The sequence below is a fragment of the Callospermophilus lateralis genome, chromosome 2 (genome assembly GCF_048772815.1).
Source record: "Callospermophilus lateralis isolate mCalLat2 chromosome 2, mCalLat2.hap1, whole genome shotgun sequence".
Taxonomy (NCBI): Eukaryota; Metazoa; Chordata; class Mammalia; order Rodentia; family Sciuridae; genus Callospermophilus; species Callospermophilus lateralis.
Window position 1 is genome coordinate 205643189 of NC_135306.1, and position 11933 is coordinate 205655121.

Below are 11933 nucleotides of genomic sequence, written 5' to 3' on the forward strand. Positions count from 1 at the left end.
GGGCTGGGGAAACCTGGGGTCAGGATATAAACTCTGGACCTGCTTGGGCCCTGCATTTCTCCATGCGCGCATACCCCATGGCTCTCTAATCTGCATGTATACTGTGGCACCTGCAGTGCCAGGAGCTGGAGCATTGGATGAAGCACATGCTATTCCCTGCCCTTGAGGTGCTTGGTGTCCCATCCTAGAGGATATTGGGTTCTCCTACCTGCTCCAAGCCTAGTGTTCACAGACAGGGAGCCAACAAAGGGCCTGGGATAACCTGGGGATTCAGCCTGGCCTTGGTCCTAAACGTGGTTTGACAATTTTGAACACGAGTTCTTTCTTCACCTGGGCTTGTGTGCAAAGTGACATCCTTGTGAGACACTAGAAACGACAACCACCTCTGTTATCCTTTCATAGGGCTTTTGTCTGACAAACACCTTTACATCCCTCAGTCACAGCAATAGGTCTTCTTTTCACTGAAAAGAAACTGAGACTCATAGGCTAAAGGCAATTTGCCCCCACAGTTGCTGAGAGGTGAAGGTGGGGAACATACCCACATCACCCTCATCCCAGCCCTGGGTTTATTTTCTCTGCTTCCAAAGCCAGAGAACCACTGTCTCAAATTATCCCATCCCCGGTTTCCCAAGAAGGGCTGGCTTGGGCTGCAGCAGGGGCCTCTCCTCCAAGTGAAGGATAAGAAACCCCTTCCTTTTGTCCCTTCTAGGTCTGTAAGCAGAGGGGAGTAGAACTCAATGGATCAAGAGAAGGAAGTTTCAAACATGCTGTTTTCCTCTAAGCTTGAAGGCTCAAAAGCCACAGGGTATAGCTGATGAGGATCAAATTAAAATTAGGAGACAAGAAAGACCTGGATTCAAATCTCAGCTACACCCATTATTTGCTAAGTGGGTCCCAAACCCCAGTTTCTTCACAGGTGAAGTGAGGTGATGAAAGATTCTTGTCTCCCAAAGATACTCTTAGGACTGGATGGGCTCTCTCTTGAAACAGATAAGCACAGGAAAAACTTAGTTGTTGAATTAAACCAGAAGACAATGGCAACCTGAAGGCCTACAGAAGCCTCTTTCTCAAGGAAAGAAATATGACTCTAAGCTCCACACAGGGGCAGGATTTCAGGAGCTGGGAAGACATCCATGAGAAATCCCCTAACCTTCCTCTCATTCCAAAACCTCTGGCTCTGGGGCCAGGTTCTCCAGAGGATCCCTTAGGTCCTAGGGACCTGTCACCCCTTTCCCTCCTTGGATGGGTCCTTGGGTATAACAGGAGGGTGGAGTCTTGCCCTCTACCTTCCTTGTACATCTGTTCTCCACCTTGGACAAAATAACTGTATTGTCAGCCCAGAGAGGATCCTCTCTTAACTCTGCTCTATCCCTAGTACCAAGCACAGGGCCAGCCCATAGCAGGTACACAGGAAAGTATTCTGAGAAGACAATTTCTGAAGATCTGTCCAAGGGTTTGAGTTGAAAGTGCCAATTTCTGCTAGAGAAATATTGTTTTTAAGTTCCCAGAGAACAAAGAGCTATAACTTTTAGCTTGGAATCTTAAGTGACCATGATCCAAGACACACTGGTGTTACATCTGAAAACTGACCTGGTCATTAAAAACAAGGAAAGTTGGAGGAGTTACCAAAGCCTAGAGGAACCTAAGAAAACATAATGAGGGAATGTAACATGGTATACTGAGGGAGAGAAAGTAGTTGAGTTAGCAAGGAAATCTGAATAAGTCTGGAATTTTTTTTAAGTTGTAGATGGACACAATACCTTTGTTTTATTTATTTACTTTTTATGTGGTACTGAGGATCGAACCCAGTGCCTCACACTTGCTAGGCAAGTGTTCCACTACTGAGCTAGAACCCCAGCCCCAAGTCTGGAATTCTTGTTACTAAAAATGTGTCAGTATTGGCTCATCACTGTGACAAATGTACCATATATCAGATGTTAATAATAGGGGAATCTGGGTGTGGAGTGTGGGGGAGAACTCTGCTATTGTCACAACTTCTCTGTAAGTCTAAATCTATTCTCAAACAAAACGTTTTTGAAATAAAATATTAAGAAATGAAAATTTTTTGTGTGTGAAAAAAAGAAACATCACCCTGGCATTTGGTGATGGTAGAGAATCTGTTCTGAGGAGAAGACTTCACGTTCACATCAAGAGATCCAGCCCACCTGGGCCGAGCAGGAAAAAGATGAGGAGAACCAATGGCGCCACCTGCTGGAAGAAGCACCTGCTGCTGTTCCTTGTTGACTGGTCCCAGTGTCAGAGCATCAATTCCGTTTTAGAACAGATGGGTAAACTGAGGCTGAGGGCCTGGAAAGGACTTGCCCAATGGCACTCCTAGAGAGGCTAAAGAAACCATATCTGACCCTGGCGGGTAACTGCTGTCCTGGGAGCAGAATGAATAAGAGAAGGCTCAAGTTTGGGGTCATGAAGACTGAGCTCAAGTAATAGCTCTGCCCTCTCATTTTCTCATGCGACACCCGTGTGTGCCAGGAGCCGGGAAACCTAAGACAGACACAGTCCTAGAGCTCATACCCAGGTTGTGGGAAAACACAGCGAAAAGTAAAATGTCTAAAAGGAGAGTGCAGCCTGTGGGTAAGGAAAGAACCCGAGCCGAGTTCCGTGGTAGAATAACCAGTTCAAATGAGTGTGAGGTGACGTAGAACCGAGACCCGTAAGACAAGAAAGAGGAAGAAGGTGCCAAGTCAAAGGAAAGTGGGAGGAAGGGCATTAAACAAGAGTGGATTTGACCTGTTTAAAGAATAGAAAGGAAGTCACTGCCTGGATCACAGCGAGCAGGAGAAGTGATCAGAGGAGAGGAGAACTGTCGCTCCATGTTCAGGAGTTCCGCCAAACCTCCTGCTCCTTTGTTGCAATTTCCACGGTTGTTAACTATTACTTTTGTATGTATGTGAATAATTGTTGTTAAACTTCCACCTCTGAAGGCAAGACCTGTGTCCATCATATTGACAACTATGTCCTCATAGTTGGCTCTGAACATGCAAGCTCAAAAACTGTTACACAAACAACATTCATTACAGCAGGGCATAGTGGTACATGCCTGTAATCGCAGCGCTCTGGAGGCTGAGGCAGGAGGATCATGAATTCAAAGCCAGTCTCAGCAACTTAACGAGACCCTAAGCAACTTAGTGAAACCCTGTCTAAATAAAATTTAAAAAGGGCTGGGGAATGTGGCTCGGTGGTTAAGCACCCCTGGGTTCAATTCCCAGTACTAATAATCAAATAAACAAATATTCATTATAAGTAGTTTGTAATTTTTTGAAAATGCAATCAATAAAATACCCAACAGTTGAAGACTTAAATAAATTATGGTCACCAAGAAGACAGGGTACAATGGGACTGGGATTGTGGCTCAGCGGTGGAGCGCTCACCTAGCACTGGTGGGGCCCGGGTTCGATCCTCAGCACCACATAAAAATAAAGGCATTGTGTTGTGTCCATCTACACCTAAAAAATATTTTTTTTAAAAAAAAAAAAAAGAAGAAAACAGGATACAAGCCTTCACTGAAATTGTTTCGGTGACAGAGCATGGCGGAGCGTGCCTATAGTCCTCACACTCAGAAGGCTGAAACTGGAGGGAGGGTTACTTACACCCAAGTGTTCAAGGCCAATCTGGGCAACATAGGAAAAAAAAAAAAGAAGGCTGGTCCTGGTGGCTCACTCCTATAATCCCAGCAATGTGGGAGTCTGAGACAAGAGGATCACAAATTCAAGTCCAGCCTAGGAAACAGCAAGACACTGTCTCAAAAAAAAAAAAAAAAAACAACTGGGTAGGGGGGAGGTGTTAGGGTTGTAGCTCAGTGGTAGAGTGCTTGCCTAGCACATGTGAGGCAGGGATTTGATTTTCAACACCACACAAAAATAAGTAAATTTTAAAAAGATACTGTGTCCATCTACAACTAAATAGATTATATATATATATATATATATATATATATATATATATATATATATATAAATAAAACCTGGGGATGTAGCTCATTAGTAGAGTACCTTTCAGTTCAATTCCCAGTGACAAAGTTTGAGAAAGATAATCAGTACTGAGACATGTTCTAAATAATTGCTAAGTTAAAAGCAGATTACAGGGCTGGGGTTGTGGCTCAGCAGTAGAGTGCTCATCTAACATGTGTGAGGCCCTGGGTTCGATCCTCAGCACCACATAAAGATAAATAAAGGTATTGTATCCATCTACAACTTAAAAATATTTTTTTTAAAAAGTAGACTATAAGATGGGCACAGTGGTACATGCCTGTAATCTCAGCAGCTTGGCAGGCTGAGGCAGGAGGATCGCAAATTCAAAGCCAGCCTCAGCAACTTAGTGAGACCCTGTCTCAAAAAATAAAATAGGCTGGGGATGTGGCTAGTGGTTAAGTGCCCTGGGTTCAATCTCTGGTACAAAAAAAAAGTTGACTACAGCTGACTGTGACTATGGGCCCCTTTTTTGGTTGCTTTTTGTAGTGCTTTGGATGGAACCCAGGGCCTCAAGTATGCTAGGCAAGCACTCTACCACTGAGCTATGACCCTAGCTTCCAATCTGTTTTAAATATTTTTTAGTTGTATTGGACACAGTGGGGACAAGTGCATGGAGTACTGTATACATGGCATATGTTAAGGGCGTCTGAGTGGCAGGCCACTCCCCTCCTGCTTAGTGCATGAGCGGCAGACCGCTTACCCCTTAGGCACAGCCCTGGGTGTGGGGCCATGGGTTGCAGTCCCTGTGCTTGCTCCATGGCCCACTCCTCCATTGGTCGCTGCAAGGGCAGTTAGCAGACATTGCATTAGTGGCTGCCTGTAATCTGCTTAGCTACTGCCTGAGTAAATATACGTGGTAACTGCGCAATAAAATCAGACCTGCTTCCTGCTTGGTCTCTGGAGGTCTTGATTAGTGTGACTCCACAGTCACACTCTCCTCTAGCCTGTTCCGTGGACCTCCTCGCTGGATGAGACAGCCCTCGCAGGACACAATACCTTCACTTTATTTATTTTTATGTGGTGCCAAGGATCGAACCCAGGACCTCACATGTGCTAGGTGAGCACTCTGCAGGCTGAGCCACAACTCCAGTCCTCCAATCTGTTTTTTAAAAAACCTTACATATAAACAAAAATGCAGAGAAAAAGGCTAGAAAACATGACATCAAGTTATTGGCAGTAGTAGTATCTGGATGGTGGGATTACAGATTTTAATTTTCTTAAAGGTGTTTTTCTATATGTACCAGTTTTCTCAGTGTAAAATGTGTCCAGCACATGCAGATGCCCAGTAAGCGCAAATTTCTCCCTCCATTCCTCTTAGGACAAGAATTCTTGACATTCTGAATAACAGGGAAAATGGGGCCAAGGGCTTCCCGAGGATTTCTGGGGTAAGTACCTACTGAAGCTTTGATTCTTTTGCAGGTCTACAGTGGGAACCTGCACTAGTTCATGTTAACCAAGTTCAGAAGCTTGGAAGAGGGCTGGGTGTAGCTCAGTGGTAGCACACTGGCTTTACATGCTGGGTTTCCTACTCAGCATTGCAAAAAATAGACAAAATTCAGCTAAACAGGGGTTGCGAGTAGCCTCAGGAACTGGGGCGCTGTATGTAGTAACCCTGCCTGAGGCTGTGATCTGAAATCTCCCACAGGGTTATTTCTGTTGAGGTAGCATTCCCTGAGAGATGAGATGTCTAATCGAAAATAAGCAATACTCTCGAGTCCTAGCATCCACGAACCTCAACTACCATACCCATCCTCTCCCCTCTGGGGAGGGAACGAAGACAAGATTGACTTACTTAGTGGTCCTGAGGATTGAACCCAGTGCCCCAGGCATGCCAGGTGAGCATGCTACCGATTGAGCACATCCCCAGCCCCATGAACTCAGGATTTCTAATCAGAAGGCCTGGCTTTGGCTCCTGCCTCTAGCACCACCTCAGAACCTGACTGCCATGGTTTATTGCCCAAAGGTTCGTAAGCTGGAGGAGTGATTAACTGTGGCAGGATTAAGTGGTAGAAGCATTAAGAGGTGGAGCTTATCCAAAGGTGAGTAGGTGATAGGGCTCCACTCTCATGAATACATCAATGCTGATCTCTAGGAGAGAAGGGGTTGTCATAAAGTGAGGCCAGCCCATGTGCTCAGTCCCTTCTGCATATGTTTCCCTTCCTACTTGGCCATGTTGTGTCGCATCCAAGGGGGCCCTCACTAGACCCCAATGCCATGTTGTTTGGACTTTACAGCCACTAAAATCATGAGCCAAATAAACCTCTCTTCTTTATAAAGTACTCAGACTCACATATTTTGTTCTAACAACATAAAAAAGACTAAGACACTGGGCAGGTTACTTTGCTTGGCTGAACCCCAGTATAAACATCCGAGGGGCTGCATGAAGATCCCTATCTACCTCACAGGGCAGCTAGCATTAGTCCATGTTGATTACTCAGGGATGAGGGTACAGCTCAGTGATAGAGAACATGCTTAGCATGGATAAGACTCTGGGTTCCATCCTCAGCACTACTAACAAATAATTAAATAAAAAGTGCTTGTCTCCTTCTCTAGGGTCCCAAGGCAGAAACTGACAGTGTGTGCCAACAAAGGATGTTTATTAGGGATTGATCCCTTGATATGGCCATATATGTAAAAACACACATCATTTGAAGTCAGGAAAACACAAATGTTGGTGTGACCTCCCTTCGCTCTGGCTCCCTTTCAGCTGCTTCCTTCAGACTCCTCAAGTGCAGAGGGCAGGGGTCACTTCTTGGCAGCTTCTGCCTGGGCTGCCAAATCTGCCTCTTTCTGAGCAGCCAGAAATTCAGCTCGCTCCTTCTGGAAGGCTGCCAGTTCTTCCGCACTAAGGCTGCAGGTGAAGAAAGACAGATGGTTGATAAGTGGCCAGTCATAGGTGGGAGCTCACAAGGGTCCCCATCACCATTTCAGAGCCCAGCTGGGCCTGGCCCCTTTTCTCTCCTGGACTTCCCAGCCTCCACACTACTGCTCATCTGCTTCCTCTGCCAGGAATGCCACCCATACTCCTGTACCCTCATCCTTTTATCTCCTTCTTAAAGCCCTCTTCATCCTGTGAGGCCTTGGCTATGCACTAGCCCAGATTAGCTGGCCCTTTCTCTGTGTGCCCAAACGTGTCCTTCTGAGGGCAGGAACCCAATCTATTCTTCTCTGCTCCCCATAAAAGTAAAGTTTTGAAATAAGCTGAGTCTATCTCTGTTCCAGGATTAATCCCACTCCTGGGAGAAAAGTGTCGGCCTTGGTGGACTGCCCAGAGCTGAGGCTGCTCTTGTCCCTGCTGTGGTCTGGGCCAGACACCTGCCACCCAATGCCTACCTCCAGAAAGTAAGTCCTAAGATCACCAGAAGACCCCTAAGAGGACCCCTGTTAGCCTCAGAATCAAGTCTGAATGTGGGACAACAAAGACTGGTCCCTCCCTCTGACCATGTCCCAACTGCTGCTAAGACTACATTTCCACAAGGCAATGAACTCTGCTTCACTCTCTTACCTTCTACCTTTCATAGAGATCTTTCCAGTTCTTGGATCATATGCCCCCAGTGCTTGCCCTCTTTTTCCTGGACTCTGCTCAGATGTCACCTCCCCACAAAAGTCCTCACTGACACACCAGGCAACACAGGAGCCCTCCTCTCTGCTCTCTGGGCATCCATTGTTCCTTTACCAGCAGTGACCATCTAGCAGCCTAATGCCCTATTATGGTTCTGCCTCAGGACTCTGAGCTCCTGAGGGTGGGCCAAGCACAACTCTCCATTAATGTCAAGAACTATATCTAATACACAAAGCGTGTTCCAAATGATGCATGAGGACTCAACCCAGAACCAAGAACCTAAGGTCCTTGAAGTCAAAAGCTGACTCACTACAATGGACCCTCTTAGCTTGGACCCCAAATCAAGAGCTTTCTGTTTCCTCTCTTCACATCACACCTCCCAGGACACTCACTCCTTCACCACGCGGATGCCCAGGGATCGGGCAGAGCCAACGATGGAGCGGACGACAGAGGACAGGTGTACATCCTGTAGGGCGAAGGCATCATCCTGGGCTTTGACCCGGGCAATCTCATATATGTGCTTCAAAGACACCAAGCCTGCCACCTCTTTCCCTGGGAGGAAGGAACAAGCTCTTCAGGTGTTACTGCTTTCTTCTCTAGAGCCCCCAGTATCTCAGGTGCCCACTCTGGCCCTCACCAGTCTGCCGGGCCCCCTTCTCAATCCCAGCAGCTGCCTTCAAGAAGTAGGAAACGGTGGGTTGTCCAATCTTGATTTCAAATGTCCTGTCAGGCTTAACAGAAAAAAACGAAACATGATAATGTCTTTTTTGTGTGCTCAGGCCCAGGGAACTTTTAATGTCCTATTCCTCCCTCCTCTCGGTGTCTCTCTACCAGACCACAAAGCTATAGGGCAAAATAAATCTGCAAGAAACATCCCTGTCGACTCTATTTCAAGCCCAACCTCTGCTCTGGAAGCCCCAGAGATGGAGGGACAAGGGGAAAGACTGCAAAATGGCAGGACCAGGCAGGTTCTGAAAAAAGATGGTCTAAGCTGGGCTTGGTGGGGCACCCCTGTAATCCCAACTAGAACAGAGAGGTTGAGGTAGGAAGATTGCAAGTTCAGGGCCGGCCTCTACAACTTGGGGGAACTCTGTCTCAAAATTAAAAAGACCAAGGGACTGGGGGGTGTCGCTCAGTGGTACTTGCTTGCCTAGCTCGCCTGAGGCCATGGGTTCAATCCCTGGTACCAGAGAAAAGAAGAAAAAAGATATGTATGGTGCAGTCTTCACTGTGTGAGCGGGGACACTGCAGCCCAGTGACACTGCAGCCCGCGCCAAGCCAGGGCCACAGCGGCAACCCGGGTGACCAGGCCGTGGTGACGAAGAACTTGGGGGGCAGGGGGGAGGCGGCGGTGATGAGAAGGAAACCAGGGACGAGTCCGCTCTATGCACCTTCACAAAAATCTTCGTGGGCAGGGGAATGCCTTCTATGATGTCCTTCGTCCTCTCGTTGAACTCCTTGCAGAACTGGTTGATAGAAACGCCCCGCTGCGTGGGAAGCGCGACAGTCAGGGTCACCTCGCCCTCCCTACCGCGGGCGCCCACCTTCCCTCCTCCCAGGTCCGGCCCGCGGGTCCAGTCGGGGCGGGACGGCTCATTTGCACTGCCCACCTGGTCCCCCACGGCCCGCGGCGCCAGGCGGAGGAGGCGGGGGCCGGAGAGCTGCCACCTGACAGGGCACAGCGCCTGCCGGGGGAGAGGTGGGCTTCGAGCCGAGGCCTCCCGGTGGCAGAGCCCGCGTACTAGCTCGCGCCCTCCCGCTTCCCACGCCGGGCTGCCGCCGCTGCTGCACCTGACCCAGGATGGGGCCGAGCGGGGGCCCGGGCATGGCCTGGCCTGCCCGCACGATGGTCCGGATCACGCCGCTGGCCTCGGGCTTCTTGAGGGCCCGAGTGGCGCGGCTCAGCTTCGACATGATGCGGGGCTTTCGGTCTTAGTTCACCTCAGGGTAGCACCAAGAGCGGTGCTTTGGGCGCTGCCATCTTGGGCCAGAGATCAAGGGTCCTCACGTTAGGCGAGGGCAAGGGAGGCCACGAAGGGCGCCTTGTTTCAATCCTACCATTCTCCAACCAAGAAGACAGGCAGGGTTGGGGAAAGAAGGAGCTTAACTTTCCGCCTTCAAAGAGAACAACACGAAGAGTTTCAATAAACACGGTTTCCCAGGAGCGCGCACAGGCACTGCCTTGGACAGCCAAGCAGGAGAGCGGGACCTTGATGCCCGCACAGCATTGTGGGTATGGTAGTTTGAGCCCTTATGCAAGGCCTGCGATTTGCTTACGCGCTAGCGCACCATCTGCTGAACAGAGTGATAATCCTAGGGTTTGAAATGAACCTGGAGCCCGTGGGTTATTGGGAGTTGTAGTTTTTATTCTGTCAAGTGTTTCCTAAGGCCATGTGGTTACTAGTACAGACCCTGGAAGCAACCCCGCTGGTTGCTCCTCTTGCTGGCTGTAACTGGTGCTGTTTCCTCCCCTGTACAATAGTCACTATAACGTGTAGCACCTCTCAGAATTGTTTTGAGGACTGACTTTGCAAAGTGCATTAGAACAGTGCCTGGGACCTACAAGGCATGTGCTGTTATTCTCTGTAAAATAAAGACAAAACTTTCCCAAAGTTATTGTGAAGCTTAATGAGCCCAGAACATTCGATACATCACCTGTAACCAATGAAATAAGACAGTATTTTGTATCATTTATTTTTTTCTGAGCACTTACTATATGAAAGGCACACTGCCAAGTGCTTTAAGGGCATTATTATCTCATTTAACTCTCACGACGACATGTAGTAAATACTTTTATGGTACACCTCTTACAAATGAGAAGGTGGAGACAGACAGACACACACACACACACACACACACACACACACACACACACAAAGGCTCCAAACACACCTTAGCCTGTTTCCCTGCCAGGGTGGGAAATTAACGTTGGGGTTATCAGATTACAGACCTTGTGCTGTTAACCACAACTCTATACTGCCTCATCTCATAAAATGAAAGAATCCACATAAAACCATGCTATAAACTGTGAGACACATAAATTTTTTATTATGAATTCTTGTTGGATTTACACTAATTAAATGTGGTTGTCCCTGCCTCTGAAGTCCATCAAAGGCTTCATAACGCTCAGCCTCATTAGTCATATGGAAGTAGGCTAGAAAAAATAAGGATAGGTAGAAAGGAGACCACAGAAGCCTTTGACTCTTAGAGTATCATAAGTCTAAGTGATTAATGGCTACATAAAATGCTAGCTTAAACATGCTAGTCTGTTCTTTAGACTAAATAAAGTAATAGGAAAATATTGCTAGAGACTTATGATGTGGTTATCAACCTAGAAATCCTGAAAGAATCAGACCATTGTGACCCACTCTGTGCTCCCTGAGTGGGAGAGTGGAGCCCACCAGGCCGACATCAGCCCCCCTGTACTCTCACATCCACTATTTACAGCTTCCTTTAAAATGAAGAGCCTCAACCCCAGAAGTGTGTCTCACTCTTGACTGCCCACACTTTCTCCCTTTGCTTTCATTCCTAAATGAATCTTGTTTTCCTTGTTTGTGCCTCTTTTGATGTGTCCTGAAATTCCTTTCTGTGCCTTAAGTCAAGAATCTGTCAGGGCTGATCTGGGGTCTCTTTGTCTTTTCTGCACACCCCTATCTAGTGGCAGTTTCAGGACTCTGGAACAAGGTAGTCTCTTTGATTTACTAGCAGTAAAACCTTACTTCCTGTGCCTCAATTTCCATTCTAGGAAAATGCACTACAGTAGTTCGGACTTCACAGGAAATCAGTTAGTTGAGATAAGGCTCTTAGAAGAGGACCGTGAAGGGAAAGCAAGAAAGAGAGACGGAGACCAGGCAGAGATCCACACGAGAGTTTGTCAAAATAAAGTCCATCTCTCTATAGTGGAGAGAGGCAAAGAAGACTTGGGTTCTGGGACTTTTATGAGGCAGGCTCAGGAATCTGAGCTGAGAGAGTCCTAAAGCAAGTGGTTAGGGGCTGGGTCGGTATGAGAGAATGGTGAGCCTTTCTTAGAAAGGCCCTTGGGTGGGAAAGTGAAACTTTTTCCTTACAATGGCAGCTGTCACTTAAGGTGGCCATCCAGATCCAAGCAAGGACCTTATATTCCCACCCCCGTTTTTGTTTTTTATTGGGCCCCTTAGGGAACAGGGATGTAGGTCAATCTTCTGTAACTGCTTCCTGCTGGGAAGGGGCGGCATTTGAATCCTTCATTAGGGGACTAGATGTCATTGGAATGATGACAGAGGTTGAGTGGTGGTGGAATGCTGTCCCCAGTGCCCCAATTTTTGGTGAGGGATTGGTATTCCTGTAACAAAAGCTGGTTTGTAGTTTGCCTAGAATTTTTTTGGATCTGGTCTTGAACAAAT

The 11933-nt window shown here is 47.5% G+C and overlaps 1 protein-coding gene across 1 annotated transcript; it reads right to left on the reverse strand.

The window, feature by feature from the left end:
* Nucleotides 1–6569: 6569 nt before the first annotated feature.
* Mrpl11 (mitochondrial ribosomal protein L11) lies at nucleotides 6570–9579 on the reverse strand. The gene is made up of 5 exons (XM_076844807.1): nucleotides 9343–9579; nucleotides 8943–9038; nucleotides 8189–8282; nucleotides 7944–8103; nucleotides 6570–6840 (listed from the first exon to the last, which is right to left on the reverse strand). Exons 1-5 carry the CDS (start codon nucleotides 9463–9465, stop codon nucleotides 6735–6737), a joined length of 579 nt encoding a protein of 192 aa, XP_076700922.1. The 5' UTR covers nucleotides 9466–9579; the 3' UTR covers nucleotides 6570–6734.
* Between the last annotated feature and the right edge of the window lie 2354 nt (nucleotides 9580–11933).

What these genes read in the sequence shown, in the direction of transcription:
- Mrpl11 (XM_076844807.1), bottom strand. Translation starts at nt 9,465, where the DNA reads ATGTCGAAGCTGAGCCGCGCCACTCGGGCCCTCAAGAAGCCCGAGGCC. An exon ending in TCGGCCCCATCCTGGGTCAG is followed by an intron (nt 9,039 to 9,342) that starts GTGCAGCAGCGG and finishes CTTCCCACGCAG; the next exon opens with CGGGGCGTTTCTATCAACCA. An exon ending in GGCATCCGCGTGGTGAAGGA is followed by an intron (nt 6,841 to 7,943) that starts GTGAGTGTCCTG and finishes CTTCACCTGCAG; the next exon opens with CCTTAGTGCGGAAGAACTGG.